Raw genomic sequence first — 26201 nt, 5'->3', positions numbered from 1 at the left:
TTACCAGAAACAAATGAGTAGTTACTAGTGACAAGTGGGTTAGAATACTTTCTTTCCCACCCCACTGGCATCTAAGCTCTTTGTGGTGGATAGCTCTGGAAACATCCCTTGTATCCTTTACTCTTAAGCACATGGCCAAGGCCTAAGAGCTTTCATAGAAAACAGAGCTTTGCTGCTTTCTAAGTTATCCCAGGAGTGTTGCATTACAATCTCAAACACAAAAAGAAAACCACAGTGAAGAATTTGTTGCTAGCAAAATGTCTGTATTAAAATACAAAGAAAACTAGCCCATTTGGAACAGTAATTAATGGATTCTCTTTTGTATTGGTAGAAACATCACTGCAAGTTCCATTTTCCAAACAGACCACGATGTTCTTGAGAAATTAATCCCACCACTGTCATTCTGAACCTCAGCCTAAAAAACAAAGAGGTCAAAGACAATAGTGTTGTGCATCTTAGCAATATTCCAGCATCACTACACTGGCTTACTGTGTCCCATCAGCTGTGGGTTATATCTGGACACTGCTTGGTGATGGCAAGCTCACAGGGCTTCCTATTGTGTTTGAGAAGGCGATGATTGCACTGGGGCCCTTGGAGTTCTTGTTCATGCCCAGGATGTCCACACTGGTTCGCTCTGGTTCGGTTTTCCTAAAGATGTTTTTCATGGTCGACTGGAAGTTATTGGTGACAAAGCAGTAGACAATGGGGTCCATGCAGCTATTGAGGCTACTCAGAGTCACTGTCACATGGTAGACAAGGAGGCTGACACCATGGGGCATGTCCGGGTTGATGGAGATTGCTACCTGTCGCACGTGAAAAGGAGTGAAGCAGATCATGAAGATGATGAGCACAGTGATAAGGAGTTGCACAGCCCTCATTCTCCTCTCCCGACTCTGGTGCATGAGGCTGGGCTTGGACAGAGCACACATAATCCTGGTGGTGAAGAAGATGATGATGATGAGGGGGAAGAAGTACTCGCACACCATCAGGACCAGAATCTTGGAGAGGCAGCACTCAGCAAACTGTATTGCCATGGTCAGGATGGAGAAAGTCACTGCAGTGGCAAAGATCCAGATGAAGACACAGATCCCCTTGGCACACGTAGGGTTCCTCCATTTACGTGAGGCCTCCACTTGCACGATTGCCAGGTAGCGGTCAACGCAGATGCATGTCAAGAAGAGGATGCTGCAGTACATGTTGACAAAGTAGCCAAAGATATGAACCAAGGAACACTTGAGGCAGTCCCCTGCACTGTAGAACATGATGATCCGGACAGGCAAGGAAAAGCCCACCAAGAGATCAGTAACAATCAAGTTGATGGTGTAAATAACAGAGGTGGTTTTTGTCTTGGTACGGAAGCAGAAGACGTACAGCGCCAAGCTGTTCAGCACAACACCCACGAGGAAAATGATGGCATTGACCACCATCAGGGCAATCCACAGGCTGTAGAATTCTGTGTACAGTTCTGTGTCGGGGTGGATGAACTTGGAGAACAAGTAGATGCTGGAATTGGGTTGCTGGGTGGTGTTGATAGAGTCAAGGGCTGGCAGTTGGGTGGAGGAGGTCGGCATGGTCACTGCCTTCCCAGTGATCTGGAAGAGAAAAAACAGAGTAAATTGATGGGGATGTCAGCATTCCCGAAGACTCAAAATATTGACACCTAAGGACATTGTAACCAATGTATTTGTACATCCTCTTTAGTTCTATATATTGCTGCACTCTGAGCTTTCATCTGCCAATATGAGATACCAGTAATCAGTAGGAAAATACCTGGGTTTATAATTGCTGTCTTCCATTGACTCCAGATGCATGTATTGGAGAAGACACACAATTCCCACTTCAAATTTCTCTTCCTCTTCCCTGTGCAAAAGTGGTTTTAAGGCCTGAGCAAGAACAGAGAGGTGGACTATGCCAAGGGAGCAAAGGAGAAGGGAAAGTTGGAGACCTACATGTGGTCATGTTTAATGGCCCAGAGAAACAGATGGGGTTGTTGAGTCCAGGCAGGGTGCATGGATGCTCATGGAGGCACAGGCCATTTTCTGCTGTGACAGGGAGGGTCAGGCCAATATGAAGCTCCTACCAACTCTTGTTTCCTGGACATGGTGCTTATTCTTTTGATCCTTCCTCTACTTAAGCAGCTTCTTCCCACCTGGAGGTTCTTCCTGCACCACAATGGGAGCATGGTAGTGCTGGCAGCCAGGAGACATTTACCCAGCCTATTGGTACAACCATAGCCCTGCCATTTGACTCCTAAAACATATTCCTTCCCTTGATTAGGTGACCCCAGTTACATGCAGCAGCATTTTGGGACAGACTTCCTCCTGGAGAAGAGAAGGCTGCGTGGAGACCACATAGCAGCCTTCCAGTATCTGAAGCGGGTCTACAAGGATGATGGGGAGGGACTCTTCATCAGGGACTGTAGTGATAGGACAAGGGGTGATGGGTTCAAGCTGAAACGGGGGAAGTTCAGGTTAGATACAAAGAAGAAGTTCTTTACTGTGAGGGTGGTGAGGCGCTGGAATGGGTTGCCCAAGGAAGTTGAGAAGGCTCCGTTGCTGGCAGTGTTCATGATCAGGTTGGAGAGAGCCTTGGGTGACATGGTTTAGTGTGAGGTGTCCCTGCCCATGGCAGGAGGCTCGGAACTGAATGATCTTAAGGTCCTTTCCAACCCAAACCATTCTGTGATTCTATTAAATCAAAGGATGGCTGCATTTTCTAAGCAGGTTGTGTGGCATCTTCTAGAGATCTGCGCTCACAGCACTAGCAGCCAGGAGATTTCAAACCAAGGGCATCAGCCGCTACTCCTGCCAGGCTTTGACAGTTTAATTTGCAAATCAGTCCTGACTTACACACTATTTTAAACTGATTTGTATATTAAAAAGATAAAAAAAAAAGCCCAATATATACAGAAACTTGGCTGCTTTCAATAAAAATAAATGGTTGAAAAATGTCTGGAATATCTCAAAGCAGCTGAGCAGGATTTTGAGGTTAAAAAAAAATCAGCTTGAATCAGCAAAGAATGGTGCTGAAAGATGTGAGTTATGAGAGTTTGAAATCCCTGCTACCAGAGAGCCAAGTGAGGAAGGACTAGGAGACCTGGAGCTGCAAACACGTCTCCCAGTACTACAGGAATCACAGTGTGTCTCAATGAGGAAGGCCTGCATTGCTAAGGGAGTCTGGATATCCAGCTCCCCAAAGCGTGCCCCATCCTCTGGCAGCAGTCTTTCTGCCTGCGCTAATCCCTTCTGCTGCTTGTAGGGATCAGGAGGATGGACTGAAGGCGGCCCATTGCCTGTGAGATGCTTCAAGCTGTTGGTGGCCATGCACAAACCTGAGGAAGAAGCTGTATAGGTCAGAAGTTTTCCAGTGAAAAGTGGCTCCTCAGGAGAGTTCCTGCTCGCCAAAAGCAAGTGTTTTGCAGGGCAGTCCTAACTGAATCCAGAGAGCATCACAGCAGCTCTGAGCCTGCCTGACAAGTGACAAAGCCTTTTCCTGTTCAGCCATCAAAAGCTTGCTTGTTGGGCTAACAAACGACAAATCCATGATAGGTGTAAATCTCAAGCTTTTGAACATCTCCACACCTCCTGCCAAACGTAGAGGGCTTCCAGCTTTCTGGATGAAGAGCTGGGGAACTGAGGTTTAGTTGAAGAGATTCCCAAGTCTCTGTGCATTTGCTGAACACAGCGTTCCTGATGTGTCTCACAAGTGCTGAGCAGAAGGGAAGGATCTCTTCCTTTGGCTGCTGGCAGTGCTCCTCCCAAGGCAACCCAGGAGGCTGTTAGCCTTCTTTCTCACAAGGGTGCATTGCTGGCCCATGTGCAACTTGGCATCCACCAGGACCCCCAAGTCATGTTTTCCAGCTGGCTAGCTTCAGGCTGTACTGGTGCATTCATCCATCCTTATAAAGTCTCTCCTTGGACCCTCTCCTGTCATTCAGTGTTCCCCTGAGCAGCATGGTCCCAAACTAGACACCTCACCAGTGATGAAGGGACGGAGTAATAACGCCCCTCTGTCTGCTGACCATGAACCCTAATGTAGCGCAGTGTGTACTTTGCCTTGTCTGCAGTAAGTGCACACCGTTTGCTGGCTCGTTTTCAGTTTAAGGTCCACCATAATACCCATGTCCTTTTCATTAGAGCAGTTCCCAGCCTGTACTGCTGAATGGGGTCACAGGATATGGCCAGGCAGGCTTCTATGGAGGACTGAGTTATCAATGTATGTATGCTTTCCTAGTCTTTCTCGTTTTGGAGAGGGCTGGGAATGAAGTGTGTTTGGTAAATGACCAGCACTCAAGATCAAGAGTCCTCATGGCATGCTACAGCCTAGTCATGGTTATTCTGTATGGTTCATTCAAGCCAGGTGAGCATGAAGCAGAACATTTTTGGGGTAGAAGCAGGGATTAAGACTGAGAATTCAGAAGACCAGGTGTGAAGCTGCCTATGGAAATCCCTGGAGAAGTGACTTTGCCACCATGATAGGGTTTAGGTTTGTTGGCCTGGAGGCTAATAATTGCTCTAGTGTCTTCTTGCCTCTCATCTTATCTACAGAAGTGGTTTGAAAGGAAAAGCTGTTAACTTGCAAGGATATTTCTAATCAAATGGCAATTTGTTCTGTTTAGGTAGCCACTCAAGCCCAAGGAGTTGAATTGTCCATTAGAATGGCTGATGCTCAACCCTAAAGCCCTTCTGAGAGCAAACCCCGGGACACATTATGCTGCAGAACGTAATCCTGAAGCCTGTGGTCAGACCACCTGTAATAGCTGAAAGAACTGCTGGGCAAAGAGGATCAGTCCTAATTTCTGTCCACTTCTGCATATCTCCAGCAGCAACTGGACATTGGGATATCTTGTATTTCAGGAATGACCGGATTACCTCACCCTGCACTGAACTTGGTGGCAGCTGGAGTAGCACACATGTTCACATTATTTTGTCTGTGTCTGTGAGCCTGCAGACTCCTGGGGGAGAGTCTTGTCTCCTTACACTTTGTGCCAAGCACGCTCATGGGGAATAACAGGAAAAAACAGACCTAAGACTGGCTGGAGATGGAGGAGTTGCAAAGTCTGGCACCTGAGGAAGATGCACGGGGAGGATGCAGGATGCTGGCCTGTTTTCTAATGTTTTTCTGACATTCTCACCATCTGATCTTCTCTGTTTGTTTCACTCTTGAATTACAAAAACAAACGAGCAGATGCCTGGATCTGCTCCCGGATTCCTCTGTGCAGATGCTGTCAAGAGGAACACTGCGGAAGTCACTGCACCAGTAGAAACTAAGGAATAAAGACTTTGTTGTCCCTCGAGTGCAGCGTGAGCTTGTGATATGAATGGACCAGATGACCTTTGAAGGTTCCTTCTGACCCAAACTGTTTTCTGATTCTATAGTTGAGCAAGTGGAGAAGACAAAATCACCCATCCCATCCTTTAGCATGCCCTAGAGAGTATTGAGTTGTGTATTTGTCTTCTTATTGTAATTCTAAGGCACTGGCCATTTGCTCTGATTTGGTATCTTTTTATTAGCTTGCTTCCTATGGGAAATTTATCTTCAGCTTCAGATCCATTGTCACAAACAACTGATATTCATCTTACATTTTTCCCTTTGGGTGAAGTCAGTAACTCAAAATGCATTCAAGTGTTCATCCTCACAATGCTATTGAGGTATGTAGGGCACTTTACAGACTAATAGAAAAGAATCCATGAGTACTCTCCATGCACAGGAATTAAAATCATCATCATACACAGTGTTCCTCCGAGCCCCATGTGCAGTGAAGTGAATTCCAGATATTGTAAACTGCTAAAAACCAACAGGTAACATCTTGTTTGCTAAATGGAATACGCAGAGGAGCTGAATTAGAGTTTGTGTCTTTTCCCAGTCCATCACTTCCCAGTCTGAACACAAAATCCATGGAACTACATGAAAGAAATCCCAAGAAATTGAACTAATTCTGAAGATTTCCTCACTGACAGGCTGCATCTTGGGCTGCAGTGGGACAAGTCTTCCTCTAATCAAATTGGTACTGACGGATGCTTGGGTGGACGGCCTTTTCCTTTCTTTTATGGGACTGCTGTCATCTCATGGCTCACAAGCAGAAGGGATGCAGAACAGGACTAACAAAGCAGCAGCATTCCTCTTAGTGCTTTTAATGAGGCAGAGCTGGACCAAATCCCTGGTTAACAGTTACTAAGTATTTTTCCATTGTGGGACTTGAGAAAGCTGCTTTGCCCCGTTTTGTGGCAGGGTGAACAAGGCACAAAAAGGCAGCATGACCTCGTGCCTGAGGAAAAGCAAGCATTCCCCAAGATTCCCAAGTCTGCCAAGTCCAAAAATGACCTTGAGCAGGTCTCTCTGCCATCAGAAATACTCATGCAGGTTTCAAAGTGAGTCACTTCAGGTCCCCATCACTGCAGAGGGGTGACACACAGCAGCCAGTGATGCACATGCCTAAATATTGGGCTTTTATATCCTATTACTTACATTGCAGATCCAGAAGTCCCCTGCGTGAAGGAAATGAACCCTGGTAACTTCAGTAAGTGGAGAAGACAAAATCACCCATCCCATCCCTTAGCATGCACTAGAGAGTATTGAGCTGTGTATGCATTTATCTAATTCTAAAGCACTTGCTATGTTTTGCACTGCTTATTACTTGCAGCTATGGCATGAGCTGGGAAAACCACCGTCATCTTTGCTTACAGAGTAAATATCCTTTATGCTAACCCTCTTCCTATAATCTTCAATCAGTTTGGAGCTCAGCTTTCTTCATGTCTAATGCAGCTCTCAGCCCCAAAGATTTCCATGGAGCTGTCAGTCTGCAAAGCTCGTGATGGGTAAACATGCATCCTTCTGAGTGCTGCCTGCCCGTGCCAGTTGGCTTATGCTGTTATGTTATACCTCTCAGGCTGGAGTTTGTCTGTCTGGCTGTGAGACCATGGGTTGCATTTCCTTAAAAGTACACCAGGCATCTGGGTAGAAATGGGATAAGGGCAGGGATGGAGGCTGGAGGTTGACCTGGTTTCCCTCCTTCTGATAAAGGTCCCTGCTCAGCACTGGGAGAGGGGGACTTGCTCTGAAATACTTTCTCATTGTTGGATGACATAACCAATTCCATCGTTCTTGGGCCAAATAGGAAACAGATGGTCTCTGTGCTGAAACAGGTCCTGCAGCCTCTTCCCTTGCTCTCTTGCTGCTTGGCATCACACTTGTTCATTTGGCATGGACATCTGCCCCAGGAGGACATCCTTGACCATCCTGTGTTTCATTCCACCCAGCATTTTGCTTGCTGTCAGCCTTAAGCCTCACCCTTGCTGAAGTTACCAGGGTTCACTTCCTTGACCCAGGGGACTTTTGGCTCTGGCTCAGCAGTTTAAGTAATGGGATACAAAAGAAAAGGCAAACTGAGATTTGTCCTATCTGCTCGCCAAAAGGGTTATTTATTGGTGTGTGCAGATAGGATCTCTGTGTGCAGACCCAGAGACAGAGAACAAGAGCCATGCACTGGGACTGGGAAGATGAAAAGGACATTAGCAAGATGAAAAGGACATGAGCAAGTGTTATATAGTATGAACGACTTCAGCTTTTCTCATCTCCCTGAATCAGAACATCTCATACAGCAACCTGCCTCCCCTATCATCCCCCGTCCCCCTCACTCTGCTAGTGTTAACTCTGCAGCCTGGGATGGCAGCAGAACGTGTTTAGTTTTGCAGCCTTTCCATGTTTAAAGTTCCCTGGGTGATTTATCATTGTATTTATATATGAAGGGTTAAAGTCCCTCTCTTTCAGTTTAAATTGTATGATTCTCCTGGCAAGCTCTCACTCAACTCTGGCTCAAACTGGCCAAATATGGTGTTTTTGTGCATGTTGAAGACCTTGCCCTATACGTGGTAAAGCTTGTTCTGTGGGCCTCATGATCAGCCAGGGGAGGGTGGGCTTGCTGACAGTAAGAAAGGGAGATAAAGGGAATGAATCCAGCTGCTGAAAGGGAAAAGCTGGTGCCTATCTAGCCCTCAGGCTGTGAGAAAGGAGGTGAGGTCCAGGGGAGAAAGATTACGTCCTGAAGCAGAAATGGGGCTGTTCCCAGCGAAGATCCCATATTTGCACACATCAGATCTTTGCTCTCACTTGATTCCTGGGCACTGATGTCTCCTAGAATCCCCTAGGTCTAAGGGTGGCCAGATGGAGTGTATTAAACACCCAGCTGCTTGGGAAATGCAGTTGGAAATAGTCAAACCCTATCCAGACCTGGATTATTCCTTCTCCTTCAATGCCATGGAAATGGAAGGTGCTTTAGGGACACAAACCACATAATTCTGTGAGTGTCACATTCAGTGACACCTGCTTTCTTACGGTCTCATGCCTTGCAGTGGCTTGCAGGGCTGGATGAATGCTTTGCCCTGCTTGAGTTGCTTATTATAACTGTTTCCCCTGTGGACACTTGGCTGCCTGGATGAGCACTCACGTTCCAGCTCTTGGCTCTGACACTTGTTTGACTTTCTCCTTACTTTGCTGCCTAATTTCCTGCAAATGGAGGTGATCTTTCCCTTCTGCCAAAGCTTGGCTGAAATTAGCCAACACGAAAAACATTAGGAGGATGGAGGAAATCAGAACTGACAAACACACTAATAGGAACTGAGAGTGATCCTCATTTCCTCTAATATGAACCTGCAAGGAGATGCTAGCGTTCTCCACCACACAGCCTTTCATTTAGGTTTTATTCACTGCAAATTCACAGTTTCTTTGGCATTTAAACACAGCAAACAGGGCTGGATTTGCAAAGAGAGAGTGTTGCTTCTTGTGTTATCCTGAAATGAAGTAATTTCAGGTTTACACTGAGTCATATCTTCCCTATGGCAGAACCAGCCTGACTGGGGACAGATGATAGTTTATTACTTAGTGTCTGCACTGACCAGCCGTGGCATGCTTGCCCATGTCTAATGAAGAGCGTGATGGTCAGCAGCTCCTGCTCTCTCGTGGCCTTTGTCTGAAAGGAGAAAGTGTGAACTTTGCCCGCAACAAAAGGGATTAACTCCCTTATTGGCTCTAATGTCACCCGTGAGAATCATTATTTATCATCTGGCCAGAGTTAAAACTTGGATGTTCAGTCCTAGGCATAGCAATGTGTTGTACTTCAAGTCATGTAACCAGCCTCAGACTAAGGATGTGTGAAAGTTAATGTAATGTTGGTTCTTGGGCTGATGTTGTTGATGTGCTATTGAGCTGTTTGCCTCCTGCCTGATATGCCCAGTTAACCTACATGTGTTCCTTCATCTCCGAGGACCCGCTGTGGATGGGTGATGGATATTGCAGTGAGTTGTGATTTGAATTCCACCCATCATGCTGTGTTCTGTGTTCAATGGTGCATGTGCACGTGGATGAACCCCACGCTCCCCTGCAATCCTCAGGCCGAAATCAGGTCCTCTGATTCACTTTGGACAAGCAATAACCTGTGGGTGCCCAGGCAGTGATTTAGTCCAGCAGGTCATGCTAAGCCATGAGGGATCACTGCCAGTTAGAAGAGGGAGAGCGCTAAGTCTCCAAACTGCATTCCTCATTTTCACAGAACAAAGTGACCCAGATGGGAAGGAGGCCACTCAGCTTGGCCCAGATGCTCATTCTCCTCATCCAGGCTTGAACCTGCTGCTTAAAACCAGGAGACAGATCAGTGCTGGACACCCCAGGGACAACCTATTTAAAACTTGGAAAGATCTGCATGGTCCTCCCCCAGCCCTGTCCTGAGCATGCATGCAAAATATGGAATGAAGCTCCCAAAGATACACCGAACAGGAAACTCATGTGCTGGCAGATTTCTTATGGATTTATACCTCCTCTATGCCCATTTACAGCAATAATGTGTCATCCCTTGAGAAAAGGAGTTCAGATTTACATGTATGAGCAAAGAAGTGGGATTGTACATACATTGCCCTTCCAGACCTGCAAATGTGCGCCCAGTGGTGGCACCCAGAGGTCCTTCTGCACATCTGTAATGAGGCTCACTAGCACTTGTCACCTTCAAGTGCTAATAAAGGGTTTACACCTCCTTTTGCTAGTTTATGCCACACTGTGTAGAAAAGTCCCTCCTGAAACTTTTAGATGTCTACAGCTGATACCTTTGCATTTTTCATGTCCTCTTTTCTGCAACACCAGATCTTGGCCTTGGAGTGACAGAAATACTGTCTTAGTGAATGCTCTGTAAATCAAGCTGTTAGCATTAAAATGACCAATATCTCATAGCCTGGACCAAGTGCCATCAGTCACAAGAGAGCATGGAGTGACATCTCTGTGGTGGTAGATGCTGTATATTTCTATCTCTGATGCTTCAAGAGAATTGAGGGCATCACTTCCTGCATGTATCCCTCTCTATCACTGGGGACCAGTATAATGTGAGGAGAAGGAATATCTTCTTTTTGGAGGGGGTATTTTCTTCCAAGAGGATTTAATATGTCTTTAAAACTAGATCTGGAAAGAAATGTGAGTTTGGAGTTCTATAGCTCCAGCCAGTAGAGATGGATTTGTGCCTGTCTGCTTGGGAGGCTGTAACAGTATGAGAGAAATGCGTTTGATTTTATTGGGATTACAGTAATCCATCTAGCATTTCAAGGGTGCCAGGGACAACGCGCTACAAGTGTTGGTTTAGAAGAACAGCTATCATGGCTGCAGTGAAAATTACCATATAGGCACATACAGGAACTTCACAGTGTAAAGACATCACAGGAGATTAAACTGGGCAATATCCAGCCCGTGCATTGCTGCTAGCTTTTGAAAAGGAGAATTTAATTGCAAATTTAGCCGTCTTTGAGCACTTTTCCCTCTTTCTGCCTTCAGCTGCCTGCTTTTGCTCTCTTGTTGTCAAGAAATCCGAGAAGGACAATGGGGAAGGAGCAGCAACAAAGGTTTGCTGTTGAGGAATACCTGCATGACGCAGGGATGCAGGAAAGCAGAAGCAATGCTCATACCCCAGGAAGCACAGTGACACAGATGCAGGTAGGGATGAAGGGATGATGCAGCAGGGAGAAGGGTCACATCATACATCATAAGCACAAACCAGCCCCCCATGGGTGCAGCTCGGCAGCCCAGCACTCATTTCAAGCTGTGCTGCTCTCCCATCTGCAGGGAGAAACTGAGGCACGGCGGGAGCCATGTGTGGGCTTGGCCCAGGGAATGCAGCACGATGGGAGACCTGGGCAGGGAACAGGCATTTTTTGAGGTATCCCAGGATGGATGAGCAGATCTTAACCCTTTGGGAGGCTGGTTTCTGTGGTTTCCTTTTCTCTTCACCTATGACACTGTGCTGTGCAGACAGAGCCCACAGTGCCTGCAGGGTTTTGCAGATCCTGGATTAGCCAGGTTAACCTGGAAACACTTGGAGCTGTTGGTAAGTGCATTGCTGTGAAAGCAGGGAGCATTCCTGAACCGACCTGGGTAAGGACCTTGGAAAGGATCTGCTTCTCCTTAGGCTGACCCAGCTAGCAGGTTCAGAGAAAGAAAACAGCATCTTTCCTACTGCTGAGCTCACACCCTGCTGCACGTCTGAAGAGAGGTAAAACATCCCCAGGTACAGATGACTCCAGTGCACCATCTCCTCTCCTGGCTCCCAAAACCTTCATGAACGCATTTCCCTCAAATTGAATTATGTCTTGGAATACACAGATAGAAACAAGACATCATCCCTCTCCTCACAAGAGCTGACAGAGTACTTCAGTGAGGGAAAGCCAGTTCTTTAACACACTTTTTATCACACCCCATCTCCAAATATCACAGCACTGCCCAAAACCCAAGAGCAGGGAAGCTCACAGAAGGAGAAGCCCCTTGCAACCCCTCACAGTCACCGACACAGCCTGGCTCTCCAGGTTGGATACCTCCTGATGGTATACCAGCCACATGGGCAGAGCCAGGAGCTTCCCAAAGTGCACATCCACATGTTCAGGACCGTATCCCCTGCCACCCCTTCCAATTCTCCCTGCTGCAGTAGCCATGCTTTCCACTATGGATTTAGGGTCCAGTCTCCAGCAATTCCCTCCTGGTCCCCTGCTGACACATTTCCAATCCCCCCTTTTCTCTCTGACCACTATCCCAGAGCATTCACTGCAATGGTCCCTGCAGTGTATTCTTCCACAGTGGACGGACTTACCTCTGGCTCGATCTCCTTTCTATGTTAGAGGAGCTGCAGGGAAGAAAATCTCCTTGTGGACCTGAATGCTATCACCCCAGGACAGAGACATCTGCTCCTACAAGCAGAACAACTGGAGTGACTACAAGAATATGAAGAAATGCCTAATCCCTCTCTCGTGCTCTCTCTCTTCCCCCCTCTCTTCTAAATATAGCCGTGCAACTAATGGGAAAAAATACACACTACTAAAAAAAAAAAAAAAAGAGAAAGAAATATTTCCACTTGTCTTCAGTGCTCAGAATTTCTCCCCAAACATCTGGCTTCTTGCCCTGAATCTCTCTGAAATTTATGAAGTGCTGGAAACGCTAAAGAGGGCTCCAGCCTTCCTCACGGTGCCTGTGCCTGAGCATCTCTAGTAACCTAAACCTGATGTTGCTGTCCTCTTCTTGTCCCCTCCATGGGCTGATTTTCCTGTGTCTATGTGGGAATAAGGTCTCCTTGCTGAGGACTTTCCAACTGTATCCTGGGTGCATCAGAAGTGTGACTAACAGGTCGAAGGAGGTGATCCTGCCTCTCTGCTCTGCTCTCATGAGACCTCACTTGGAGTATTGTGTGAAGTTCTGGTGTCCTCAACATAAAAAGGACATGGAACTGTTGGAACAAGTGCAGAAGAGGCCACGAGGATGATCAGGGGGCTGGAGCACCTCCTGTATGAAGACAGGCTGAGGAAGTTGGGGCTGTTCTGCCTGGAGAAGAGAAGGCTGCGTGGAGACCTCAGAGCAGCTTCCAGTGTCCGAAGGGGGCTACAAGGATGCTGGAGAGGGACTCTTCGTTAGGGACTGTAGTGATAGGACAAGGAGTAACAGGTTCAAACTTAAACAGGGGAAATTTAGACTGGATATAAGGAGGAAGTTCTTTACTGTGAGGGTGGTGAGGCACTGGAATGGGTTGCCCAAGGAATCTGTGAATGCTCCATCCCTGGCAGTGTTCAAGGCCAGGTTGGAGAGAGCCTTGGGTGACATGGTCTAGTGTGAGATGTCCCTGCCCATGGCAGGGGGTTGGAACTTGATATCTTAAGGTTCTTTCCAACCCAAACCATCCTGCGATTCTATGATTCTATGACTCACTGGCTTAAGGCCACTACAATGCCACTGAGCCATCACCAGTGGACACAAGAGGAAAATGCCTCTGTTTTTTCATCTTCCTGATGTGAACTGGGATTAGATAGAAGCATCCCTGGCAGTCACCGGAAGGTGCTGGATCAAACGGCACAAAGCCTGTGTTATGCTTTTAACCAAATCAGCTGTCCAGCACAGGGAGACAAAGGGTGATCCTGCACACTTTGGTGATGCTCTGACTGCAGTAATTTGGGAGAGGGGTTAATAGGGTCTACCCAAGGACTGGGCCAAAGTAAGTGAATACAATGAGTAAGAGGTGGAAACTGAGAATCTGGGGTTCCACTGAGGAGCCCCCAACATGTTCCTCCATCCTCACACAGCCGTTCCCTACTGGTGGGAGAGTCATTGTGTGTCTCATGTCCCTCTCGGAGCAGGGATTTAAGTATCCCTTCATCCTTGGCTGAATGAGAGGAGGCAAAGCATAATGAATTATCCAGTTGTTGAGGTGGGTTCAAAGTACATGGCTTTCAAGATCTCTCTTTTCACATCAGCTTTCAAGATCTCTCTGCTGACCAGTGCTCTACAGGCTCAAATCTCCCGAATCCCCCTAAGTCCCACCTCATGATGGAATACTTCCTGCTCTAAATTGGGTACCAAAAAAACCCTATCTCTTGTTGGGCTCACACAGATGTTCTCTCCAGGAGGGTTTAGAGGTCCTTTCTGGGCAAAAAGGCAGAAAACACCCAAAGTGAGAAGTTGCATCAAATTTAGTTGATTGGAAAGATAGGGAGGATGAATGCTGGGTTTTAGTATCAGCCCTGGACTGCTCTTTTCCCTTACCCGTTAGATAAAGGCAACATTGGAGCCAATGCAATAAACATGCCGGATACGGCCCGTCACAACACGACAGGATCAACTGAGAGGCATTAAATTCCAGGTCAAGAGGCCAAACCCATAAATAGAGGGGAGGTAAACTCCACACATGCATGTCTCAGTGGAGCACAAACAGTAGCTATGGTTATTAGAGAAGGTTGACCTCATTCTCTGGAATTGGTTTTTCACCCTTGGATCTTTCCCAGGAAGATTGAGCCCATCTTTTGTGTCTGGTTATTCTATTGATCTTCTATTTTCAGTTTCTTAACATTGAGGGGCAGATTCTTCCCCCAGTTTCAGGAACATCCTCCTTGACTTGTTGTGCCTTCTGATCCAGGTATCCAGCCTTTCACAACTACACATGCCTGGGCTGCCATCTACTTTTCACTTCCTTATGGCTTGGAAAGCAAGTGTGATTGGAAGGTCTTCATGAGCCCTGCCTGGATAATCAGCTTGCACTGACTTCCTTCCATTCCAGGAGCTGAATGATGGGAAAACACAAGAGAAGAAACTAAGCCATGATGCAGCATTGAGCAAGGTGGATGAACTTGGGCTCTATGGTTGAAAAGACAACAAAGACAAGTGCGAGATCCTGAATCAGTGTTGGGGGGATCCCAAACACAAGCCCAGGCTGGGCAGAGACTGGATTGAGAGCAGCCCTGAAGAGAAGGACTTGGGGGTGTTGGGTGAGGAGAAGCTCCCAGTGACCCGGCTTCAGTGCGCGCTTGAGCCCAGAACCCCCCCGTGTGCTGGGCTGCACCCCCAGAGCGTGAGCAGCAGCTCAGGAAGGGGATCCTGCCCCTCTGCTGTGCTCTGGGGAGACCCCCCTGCAGTCCTGATCCAGCTCTGGGGCAGCAGCACAAGAGGGACATGGAGCTGTTGGAGGGAGTGCAGAGGAGGCCATGGAGATGCTGTGAGGGCTGGAGCAGCTCTGCTCTGGAGCCAGGCTGAGAGAGCTGGGCTGGGTCAGCCTGGAGAAGAGAAGGCTCCTGAAGGGGAGACCTTAGAGCAGCTCCAGTGCCTGAAGGGGCTGCAGGAAACCTGGAGAGGGGCTTGGGACAAGGGCCTGTAGGGACAGGCCAAGGGGAATGGCTTTAACCTGCCAGAGGGGAGACTGAGATGAGCTCTTAGGCAGAAGCTCTTCCCTGTGAGGGTGCTGAGGCGCTGGCACAGGGTGCCCAGAGAAGCTGTGGCTGCCCCATCCCTGGCAGTGTTCAAGGCCAGGTTGGACACAGGGCCTTGGAGCAAGCTGCTCTAGTGGGAGGGTTGGAACTGGATGAGCTTTAAGGTCCCTTCTAACCTAAACTATTTTATGATTCCATGATTCTATGATTTTCATTCTATCATTCTTATTGCCCATGGTAGCAAATGATTACATTTCCTCCAACAAAACTTTTCTACTTAGGGAATAGCTTTCTGGAGCAAGACTGTAAGAAAGAGGTGACTATGAGCTATTGGTACCTATGGCCTATTCACCTGCTCTGCGACTACCTGGCCCTTCCTATGTGAGGATCTGGTTTTGTGCTTTGATGCATTTGAGCTTTGTTCCCATCCCTGCACACCGGATGAGTGCCCTGCACTCCCCCACTATCCCAGCCTCTCCTCCTAGCTGGATTTAGAGCTAGGCTAAGAGTGGCAACAGCTGCAAAGCTTCAAGTTGTGCCTGAGATAGTGCAGAACATGCCATATTGGGAAGCAGATGCTGCTGTTAAGGTGGAGAAGGCACATCCGGGCTCAGGGCCATGCTTTGTCCTAGACTCGGTTCCCACACTCGGCTTCAGGAGGAGTTGCAACCGTAGCTGATGAATGAAGAGCTCCCATCATCTCCTGATTTTATCACCATCTCAGAGGGAGGGGGAAAGGCAGGAAAAATGTTAAGCTTTCTAAGTGGAAAATTTTCAAGCCTGTTCGTTGAATGTGCAGCTATTAAATGTTGGAGTGGATGTCTTGAGATTGTAGGTGGAAGAAGGTACTTAGTCAAAATCAGCACATAGGAGAAGGAATAATACTTACACTAGGCAAGAGTGCTACTAGCTTCTGATAAGTCCTAGCAATCCCTCAACGTTGCCATGTAAAACAGGGCTGTGTTTAAAAGCCTCCTGTGGCACAGAGCAGCAAAGCAGAAGACCAGACATCTCTGAAGGAGATGGGAAGGAAGCTGATAGCGCCCATCACCTTGGGGAGATGTCTCCTCTCTTTCTGTCAGGAGAAGGGATATACTTTTCCAGTCCTATTCAAGAAGAGGAGCTGAGTGTCCTTTCATCCCTGAAGAAGAGACTGAGATTGGACATGGCGCAATGAACTGTCACACAGTCGAGATGGGCTCAAGGCACATGGTCAGATCAGCTTTCAAGTTATCTTTGTTGAACAACTCTGTAAGGACCCAGACAAGAATCTGGTGTCTGAACATGCCTGGTTTTTCTTTGAGAAGCTGAATGTAGGCTATTTTATATATACTGGATATACATATATATATTATATTTATATATATATTTATATATATAGGACAGATCCTCACAAATTAATTATCTTCTTCAGCGGCGAAGGAGAATTTCTACCCAAGAAGGTCTTGGACCCAGACATGACAGAATCAGCTCAGAGAATTGAGGAGCCTTTACCATGGTCATGACTGTGTGGAGGACACCGAAGAGTGGGATCCTCACTGCCCAGAGGACACTGAAGGGTGGCGTCTTCACTGAGCTGTTTGGGAAACCTCTTTCTATCAGCTGCTTCAGAGGAATTGAACTCACACACCCACAGGCCACCTCCATTCAATGTTCTCCTGTTTTCCTTGCAACACACATGTTCCTGGGGTATTTTAACCACTGTCTTACTCCTGCACCAGGAAGCAGGAGAATCAGAAAGATTGATGGGGGACCAAGGGTGGAGAAGCTGCTTCACTGGACTATCCTTTTACAGAGGATAACTGCGGGAAAGCACCACATGGAATCTGATTTAGGGAGAAATCTGTGGCTACAAGGACTCTTCCCAAATGTGTAAGAATTTCCTTCCTTACAAAGGGGCTGGATCAAGTGTGCTTCAACCTCATCACACTGCCTTGTTGTGGAGAAGTGAGTCTACGTTGCCTTGCCCCTGAAGGAAATCCTTGGATAGGAGTTTGGGAGCACTCTCCCCCTTGGTGACTCCCAGGCTGGTGCTTGGTGGAAGCAATAGCATGGCAAATGGGTGGATCCTGAAAGCAGATCCAGGTTTTGTCTGGTACCTTTGTTAGAGTCCATGGGAAGTCCTGTTTAAGGAAGTACCTTGACTATTGGGGCTGACATCTGTCTCCAGCCTGGCTTTGGGCTTGTAGCACTTGCTCATTTGGAGACAGGGCTGGGCTATTTGAGAGTTTGTTCCCTGCTGTTCTCATGGTGATCCAGGGATGTGGGATATCAGAGATCCCTTTGGGATCTGAACCCTGAAACATTCATAGTGGCTATGCCTAATGTGGTAGCTGGAGAGGATGTATAAGGAAGGATCAGAACCCTCTGTACTGATCCCTAGACATCATTTGTGGGTAAGGGACAACCTTTGCCCTTTTCCTATAGTTTTGGGGCAGAAACACCAAAAAGGCAAAGAAACACCAAAGAGGCTGCTTCTGCCTGGAGATGGAGAGCTTGGACCCCTTCTCCTGCTCACGTTCATATGCCTGACTCTCAGCATGGGCAACAGAGGCTATGGTGAGCCATAAACATGGTCCAGCTGCCTCTGTAACAGCATCTCAGCAGGGCCCAGAGGCAGCTGCACCTACTTGACATAAGAAGCTCAGCAGAGAGCAGGCAGCATCCTCTGCCAGCAGCTAACAGAGCTTCCCTGTGGCTGTCACTCACTGTCCTCAGAGGACTGCAAAGGCCAGAGGCCACCATTAGCATGTGGCCCTGCTTCTGAACAGGCTCCATCTGCCTGTTTATGCAAAGAGGGAGATCAGACAGTCGCCATATGGGAGCCTCTGCTGACTGCACCCAGCCGTGATTTGTCTGTTTGATGAGGAACAGCAAAGACAAGTGGTTCCCAAATGATGGTCATAGCTCCTGTTGGGTGAGTCATGGGGGAGGGAGCGTGTAGGAGTCGGTTTCCTGCCTGCTGCATATTTGGGAGTTGATTTTCATGACCATTGCCTCCCTTTCCATTTTTCTCCATGGCATTTTTGCTGATGGACCTGCTGAGCCTAAAGGAAAATGAAGACGTCTGCAGGGAACAAAGAGAAAGCTGCTCCTCTGGGTGACCATGAGGTGAATGGTTTGGACTACATCAGTCCTGCCTTTCTCCAGTTCTTGCGTGACAAGGGGTGTGAAGCTGCATGTGCTCTGTCCTGGTATAAATGTACCCTATGATGAGTCAGGATCCCTCTCCCTCTCCCTGTCCCAGTCTGCCCAGTCCGCCACAGCTCTCACAACAGTGAGGTTTCTGACAAGGTTCCTCAGTCAAGGCACCAGCAAAACGAGTCACAAGATACCCTTTGGCCACCCAACAAAGCATGTCATGTCAACCCTTGGGGTCCAAGTCACATTGGGATCCCTTGGAGGGTCCTGCTCTGTCCTCTCTGTCCCCCAACCCAGCTCTGGCCAGCAGCCACCTCTTGTTCCTTTCTTGATATTTGTTCAAAGTTTCAGGAGCTAAATGCCAAGAACACAATGTCCAGTGTCACAACCTCACTGCAGAGCTCTCCCCATTCCCAGCAAGGCATTTCCTGCTGGATTTGTTTGTTGCTGGGCACACAGGGACACTGGTGCTTGGAGGGGAAAGCTACATAGGCAGCCAGGGCATTGGCATCGCTTGGGCACACATACCCCGGGGAGGTCAGAGCAGGGTGAAGCAGCTCTTGCCCAGCTCTGGATCAAGGGCTTCAAAGCAGAAATTGACAGGATGCTCGGATGGCAGCAGTGGGATGTGGCTTGAGAGTGGGTGAGAAGAAGGTCTCAGCACTCTGCTCTTGCTTTCGGGGAGGTGGGAAGCACAGCGTGGCAGAACTGAGCTGGAAAACCTTGAACACGAGGTGCACTGTGCCCTGTGAGGCTGCAGAGCACAGAAGGGATATTCATAAACACATGGCAAGGAAGTGGTGGGACCTTAGGGGACCAGCCTGGTACCTCCACGTGCTCTGATTTAGCAGCAAACACAAACCTGGCAAGAGACAGTGGGGTGCTCCCAGGGCTGTCTGTTCAATGGCCCTTTGCTGTATGAGGGAGGAAGGACACTCGCAACCCAGAAAATCAGTTCTTTGGACCCACTCTCCTCAAATAGCTCGAGAGAGAGACATTCTCTCCCTGCTCTCCTCCACAACCATGCTAATCCTCCTCTCCACTCCCCTTTGTTTGCCTGCTCTGCACAGGCTTTGAGTGGCTCAGGGCAGGGCTGTCTTTTGTTAGACATGCACAGAGCTCAGCACTGCTCTGATCTGCAGCAGGGCAGCATAAATCTGATGGATTATCGTAGGAAATGCCACAGGGCTGAAAACCCATAGGGTTCATAGGAACAGGAAGAAAAGAAAGGGCCTCATCTGGGGACATCCCCCCTCCTCAGCCCCCCTGCTGCTGCCTGGTTACAAGTGATTCCTAAAACTGCTGGCTCTGGTGCATTTACTGGTTGTTTTTTTTTTTGCCTGTTATTTTGGAGAGGGTGTTTTCCTATGTGTTTTCAGCTGTTTGAGATTACAGCTTCTGTCCCTGCAGCCAGTTTCTGCTGCAGCACCAAGTTTTGTGTGAGGGGCCTCACTGGGGATAAAGAACCACTTTTGGGGAAGATGCCTCAGTTTCCCTATTGCTGAAATGGCCCCTCTAAGCACAAGGGGCAGAAGTTTTCAGGAAGGGAAGGAGGGAATCCTATGTGTGATTTATAGGGGTTTCTTACTAGAAATTGCAATGTCAGGGTATAAGCAGTTGTCTCTTGAAGACAAATGGATGGGCAGCAAGATGCTGCAGACACTGTTTATGGTGGTATGGGTTTTGCTGTAGAATCATGGACCAGATGGTTCAGAACTCCTAGGGGATATTTTCTCTGCCTGGGATGAGGTTATAGACAGGAACAGATTGTCACTGCTGGCTATTACGGAGGCCTTGAACTCCTTGAGGTGTGAACAATGGATGGCATGATGGAGAGAAGACCAAGGCCCCACTCCAATTGATGTTCATGGCCTCAAAACAGATCAGGAGCAAAAGGTCAACCTGCCGCTCTTGAATCATTCCTTTCCATAACTTCATCTTGTTACTGATAGCTTTAGTCTTTGTTATGTTAGGAGATGCTGCGCAGTGCTATTTGACATGCTTTTCATGTCATTTGGAGGGATTTTTTCCTATGAAAGCACTATTAGATATAATAAATAGTTTTAAATGGGCTAATGAAAGGGGAATGTGTCTCTGCCTTGGAAAAGGTGCAAAGCAGTGGGAACGACCTGAAATCCAGCAAACATGACCCACCAGGGCAGAGCAGCAGAACTGGACTTTAATCTATGGAAGGGATGACTAAAGGCAGACCTGATAGCTGGTGCAGAGATGTCTGTGGTAGCTTCCCTGGGCATGGTGCAAGATGGGTTAATCTGACATGGCTTAGTTCATTAATACAAGCCTGTACTAAATGAACAGCTCAATTTGTGGTGGTCCCACTGTAGAGACCTCCTTTGAGTAACAGGAATCCTATTGCTTGTATCTTCTAGGCTAGGGATATGCGATCAGCATCCCTGTAGTACAGAGTAGGAGCCGCAACAAGGGCAGCTTGAGGATCACTCCATGGTGCTAGACCCACAGATCAACCCCATGGCTGTAACACAACCTAAGTGGCACCTTCTTTTGGTCAAATTCTGCTGGCTTCTTTAAAGCAACCATCCAGGCTCTGTGGTTGCTAAATCGGGCTCTGCTTCTTTGGGTGTCTTTCCATTTTCCAAGAAAAATAAACCACAGGCTGTGTATTTTTAGACATGCCATCTGATCGTAGCCAGTCGTATATCAGTCCCAATACTGTGAGTCAAGATGCTGAGCTCCGCTGCTGGGCTCCCTTGTTCAAGAATGAGTGGCTGCAGCTCTCCTGAGTGTATTAATAAATCAGTGTGTTTAAAATAATCATGCACTTGTCCTAGGTAAGCTGCTCACTAGGAATAACACCATTGGGGTTTATTATTGCTAGTGCCTTAGAGACTCTGATTCCCTGGGTGAACTTAATACTGTCGTGAGTGGAAGATGAACAGCACTGGTATGAGACAAACCTAATCTTAGCAGGGGCCAGAGGCAGCATGACTCCCCTTCCTTTCCCTGTCCTACCAGTGCCTCTGACTCCTGACGTCTGTCCCTTACTGTTTCAGTCCTGGGTATCCTCCAAGGTAGCTGCTGGTTGGAGTGAGCTTTATGGTGGCTTCATGCAGCAGTGGGATGTGAAAACCACCTCTCTGTGTAACTTTGTGTAAGCTCCATAACTCAGCCCTGGACCCCTTCAGAAAGTATCAGTGCATCAATGTGGGAATTGAGGTATTATAAATCTCTGCTCCACACTGGTGTGCTCAAACCTTCACAAGTGTTTCTCTAACACCAGAGCATCCTGGAGACCATTGTGTGTTTGATCAAAGCAGCTGGAAGCCTTGATGCTGGCGTGTGAAAAATGGGCTGCCTTGTTCCTGACAGTTTATTTTTTGAGTTCCTTCATCACTCTGATGACGATCAATTTATCCACATGACTGGTAGCTGGAGACAGCATAACACAGCTTGGCAGCCTGAGTTTCTCTCAGAGATGTATTACTTGGCATATTCAACCGAGGCAAAAGGAGCCAGCCTGGCTCTGCTGCGGAGCTGCAGCTCTGTGGGTGTCAAGCAGGTGAAACCCAGCACGACCACCCAGCCTTTCCTCTCCATCCTGCCAGGAAAGGACCTTTGGGATGAGGAGGAAGTTATACCTGGCTAAATATTCTGAGAGCCATGCACTGGCCTCTCCACTGAGATGGGTAATGGCAAGTCAGGCCATACTGGTTGTAGGGGAAGCTACGCTCTGTGTGTTTGGTTTGCACTGACCACTGGCTGGCCCCTGGGGAGTGGGCAGACCAGCAAGGTGGTGCTTATGCACCCCACTGAGAGGAGAGGATGCTTGCTCAATTTGGGTTTGTGTGGTGGAGGTCTGTGCCCGCCACTCTGCCACATAAGTAACCCACCAGCAATCTCCTGTCCTCTGCACTCAAATGCTAGAAACCCTCTTCCTGTCATACAAGAAGCTGGCTGAGCTTCCTCAGTGTCCTCTCCTGCTGTGCTCAGGTACCCGCTTTACTACATCCTTCTGTGTTGTCACTCTGAGAGGACCCTGGTGGGTTATGAACATCTGCCATGGTCTCTATGTGCATGCTCAGAGCCCAGTGCCATTTCACCTTGCCAATGCCTGCCTGTGGTGAATGAGCAGCTCTAAGGTAGGTACTTGCAGCTTTCTATAGCTCTGGATGAAGGAGTATTTCATCAAACCTTCACAGCATCCCCAACCTCATCCATGAGGCCAAAGCTTACTTGTAATAGCTTCGTTAAGGGGCAAATCTCTCCAGGTTTCCCATAGAAAGGGCTGAGAGCCTCTGTGCAGGCAAGAATGGGGAGCTATCTGGTGGACCACCACATCAGGAGCCCTACCCACGTTTGTTAGCCTTTCCCAGAGCCCCATCTTCTGGGCAGGTATTTGTAAAGAAGGAGGCTGGAGCCGTGAAGAGGAGAGTAAATCAATGAAGTGGAGAGTAGATTGTGACAGCAAATCTTCTTGCACCAAGGTGGAAGAAGTCATTCTTACTGTTGGGTGGAAGTGGTGCTTTTCAGGGCTGATAGGTGAGATTCACATATTTTATGGATTATGCATAAGAAGTAATAAAGAACTCAGTTCCTCTGTGTCTATACACTAATGGCATATTGATCCCAGTAAATAACCACACTGAGACTGAACAGCAGCATCCCTGGTTAATGTCATCCTGAAGGGTGACATCATTTTTTGGGTGTCACAGCCAGTTCAGCCTTGTCCCATCTTACCCCACTGCTTCACTGTTCCCCTTCGCTCTGGGCTTCACTTTTCTATTCCCCTCATTCATCCTTCACCTCAGCATGACCACTTCTGTCTCTGGGCTTTGTCATGCTTAGCTGGACTCTGCTGTGCCTCCCTAGGACTTACTGGATAGGAACTGTTTCTGTGCTAAGCCATCGATAGGATTTGCTCAGCTTTCTGTACTCAGTTGTATTGAGTGGGAGCAAAATTCACAGCTAAAAGCCACAAATTCAAAGACAAGTATGAAAACTGGAGAGGAGGTAAAAGAAAGAGCATGAAAGGATGGTAACATGCTTATAATATTTATAATGAGCTTGCTAAGAAGCAGGAGATATTCCTCAGAAGAGGCTGTAGACTTTACCTTAGATATCACAGGAGATTCATTTAGGTAATATATTGTCTCACCTCCCTAAACCTAGCAACAGGGCATTTATAGAAACCTGCTCTAACAGTCCATGGTGTAAAGGAAAGCCCAAACACTGTGTTTGTTAGAGCATTATTCCCATGGGGGATTTTTGGCTCCCACTTTAGAAAGGGCTCAGGAATTTGGATGTCTCCATTTTTAGATAGCATCTCCTTAAAGGGCGAGGTGTTCCCAATCGTGCTGAGCACCTATGTAGTAAACATCCCTGGTTTTGTGTCTCCAGCCTGCTAAAATGCAGAGAGCCAAAATCCCACAGCCCTTTGGACAAGTTGGATTGCAAGGTTTTTAGTCTTTCCCCTCTTAAAGGGGATGTAGGGCCCGGACAGCCCATGTCCCTATGGGAACCACGTCATCCCCAGGGCATGATGCATGTAAAGGGGAGCAGGGCTGCAGCGGTGTTGTACGTGCACATAGTGGGATTTATTGCTTTGTTCAACAGCCTCCCCTGTTCTGCTTGCTCTGCCTCCAGGAGAACGTGCTGTGAGAGATGTTCCATGTACAATTCCTTCCTTGGCCTTTTCCTCCTTCTTCAAAACAGGGGAAGGAAGGCTTGTAGGGTGCCTTTGGCACATTTGCACTCTGTGGGGAGGGAAGAAGTGGCTCCTTGTCTGTGTTTTATCTCAAAGCACTGGGAGATGGGGAAGAAGGTTCAAGCAGAATGAAGCAAAATGCACTGAAATCAATGGGTAAATAAAGTAGCTCAATTGCATTGCTAAATTACTATGTCTCCTGGTAAGAAAGGAGGGGGAAGAAGGGAGTTTTCTTTCTAATTGTGGGTTGAGAGAGATTTCTGTTCACAAAGGAGATGGTAGAAAAGTTTCTTAGTAAAGACATTCCCACCAAAGGCAGTTTTCTGCCCTCATTTGTGCCAGCAGATGCTACAACAAGGAGGTTTTGGGTATTTCTGCCCCTTTTTTTTATGGTTACCCAGCTTTCCCTTGCTCAGGGAGGGATTTACAGAGATCACTGAGATGCAGCATTGCATCTAATCATGGCTGATGGAGGCATTTGCCCTGGTGGTTTTCAATTGGGACTGTCATGCACATGTAATAGGGATTAAACTTGTATATCTGCTGTCTTATTTCTGAATGGGGGTGTTTAAGCTCTGCTGAAGGAGCTTCCATTTCAGGACTGGGGCTGGCTTTTTGCTGAAGAAGAGAAATCGGCCCTGGCATGTGAGAAATGTTAGAAGAAGAGGCGCCTCGTGTTACCAAAACACAGCTGAAATGAGTCTGAAGAGCTGCATTGCCAATTCATCACACTGCCACTGAGTATAGCTTGTGTAAACCATGGGAGATGCTCTCTATAATGATGTACTGCAGCTGGACACATCTCAGTTGGCAGCGACTTGCTAATGGAGCTAGTGGGACCATTCATCCCTCTCACCCACTCTAGTTCTGACCCAGCCACTTCCCCCATCCACACAGCACCCAAAGTAAGGACATTTTCATGCTGTTTCCCAGGGGAAAAGTTTTCTGCTTCATAACCCTGTATTACAGAGTACATTCTGAGCCCTCTCAGACCACTTTTTCATGGCCTAGTGTCTACCTCTGCATCTCTATACAGGGATGCAGGATGCAGGATGCATATGCAGCTGGCCTTGGCAGAAGTAGTCAGTATATGGAGGTAACAAGAAATACTCAAGCTTTCATGCAGAATCCTCCACATGGCTCTGCCAAACCTGCTTTTTACACACAGACATTTCTGTGTTCTCACATACACATCACTGAAATAGTGTACTTTGGTACCCAAATGGATCAGCTCAGTATCTAGAAAAATGCATATTTCTCTTTATGAGATGTTCTCTTCCTTTGCACCAGCCCAAACCTCTCTGACCCTCCTTTACCCCTGCAGCATCCAGCATAGAAGACTGTCCTCTCCAGCACTGTTCCCACCCACATGGAGCCAAATCGCATCCAAACCCATGTGCTTCGCTCCCTACCTGAGGATCCCATCCGCATCCCAGCGCAGCCAGGACTGGAGCACTCTGCCTTCCCGACCTGCAGCTGACGGCTCTCCCTCCCTCTCCCCCCTCACTCCCAGCCCGAAGCATGCCGCAGCCTGTACTCACACAGCCTGGATGAGAAAGCTCAGCTGCTGATCCCTGAGCCTGCTCCCAGATTCCTCGACCGAGTGACCGCGCTCCTCAGCGCTCAGCCCGGAGCAGGGATGAAACAGGAACCAGACCTCTTTGGTTTACTTTTACATTGACGTCAGTGTCTTTTCTAGCCTCCACGGCTCATTTTGGTCAAAGGATGTCTTCAGGGGGGAGGGAAAGGGTTGGAAAGGGAGAGGAGTCAGGATGAGTTGGAGATGAGTTCTTGTGACGTGGGAGGTTTTAGGTGGTAATGATGGAAAAAGGAGCCCTGGGTGTGGATCATCACCTGGACATGAGTATGTTGGAGACCTGACCCATCAGGCTGAGAACACTGAGGCTGTTCAGCCTGGAGGAGAGCAGCTGCATGAAGACCTGAGAGCAGCTTCCAGTGTCTGAAGGGGGCTACAAGGATGCTGGAGAGGAGCTCTTCATCAGGGACTGGAGCGATAGGACAAGGGGTAACGGGTTCAAACTGAAACAGGGGAAGTTTAGATTGGATATAAGGAAGAAGTTCTTTTCTGTGAGGGTGGTGAGGCACTGGAATGGGTTGCCCAAGGAAGTTGTGAATGCTCCATCCCTGGTAGTGTTCAAGGCCAGGTT

General features: G+C 47.9%; 1 protein-coding gene across 2 annotated transcripts; it reads right to left on the bottom strand.

Moving 5' to 3' along the window:
• Positions 1-233: 233 nt before the first annotated feature.
• On the bottom strand, positions 234-25704 carry GPR20 (G protein-coupled receptor 20). Of its 2 annotated transcripts, XM_057429758.1 has the most exons (3): positions 25575-25704; positions 12116-12212; positions 234-1592 (listed from the first exon to the last, which is right to left on the bottom strand). In XM_057429758.1, the coding sequence occupies exon 3, from the start codon at positions 1569-1571 to the stop codon at positions 510-512; it is 1062 nt and encodes a 353-aa protein (XP_057285741.1). In that variant the 5' UTR covers positions 1572-1592; positions 12116-12212; positions 25575-25704; the 3' UTR covers positions 234-509. The 2 variants fall into 2 exon arrangements, with proteins under 2 accessions (XP_057285741.1, XP_057285742.1); XM_057429759.1 differs by lacking the exon at positions 12116-12212 and having other exon boundaries at positions 25575-25674.
• Between the last annotated feature and the right edge of the window lie 497 nt (positions 25705-26201).

This window comes from Pezoporus wallicus, unplaced genomic scaffold, assembly GCF_028554395.1.
Source record: "Pezoporus wallicus isolate ANWC-B61680 ecotype Strahan unplaced genomic scaffold, APGP_CSIRO_Pwel_v1 contig_7545, whole genome shotgun sequence".
Taxonomy (NCBI): Eukaryota; Metazoa; Chordata; class Aves; order Psittaciformes; family Psittacidae; genus Pezoporus; species Pezoporus wallicus.
Note: the sequence above shows the minus strand (reverse complement) of the source record. Positions and strands in the feature narration are given on the sequence as shown.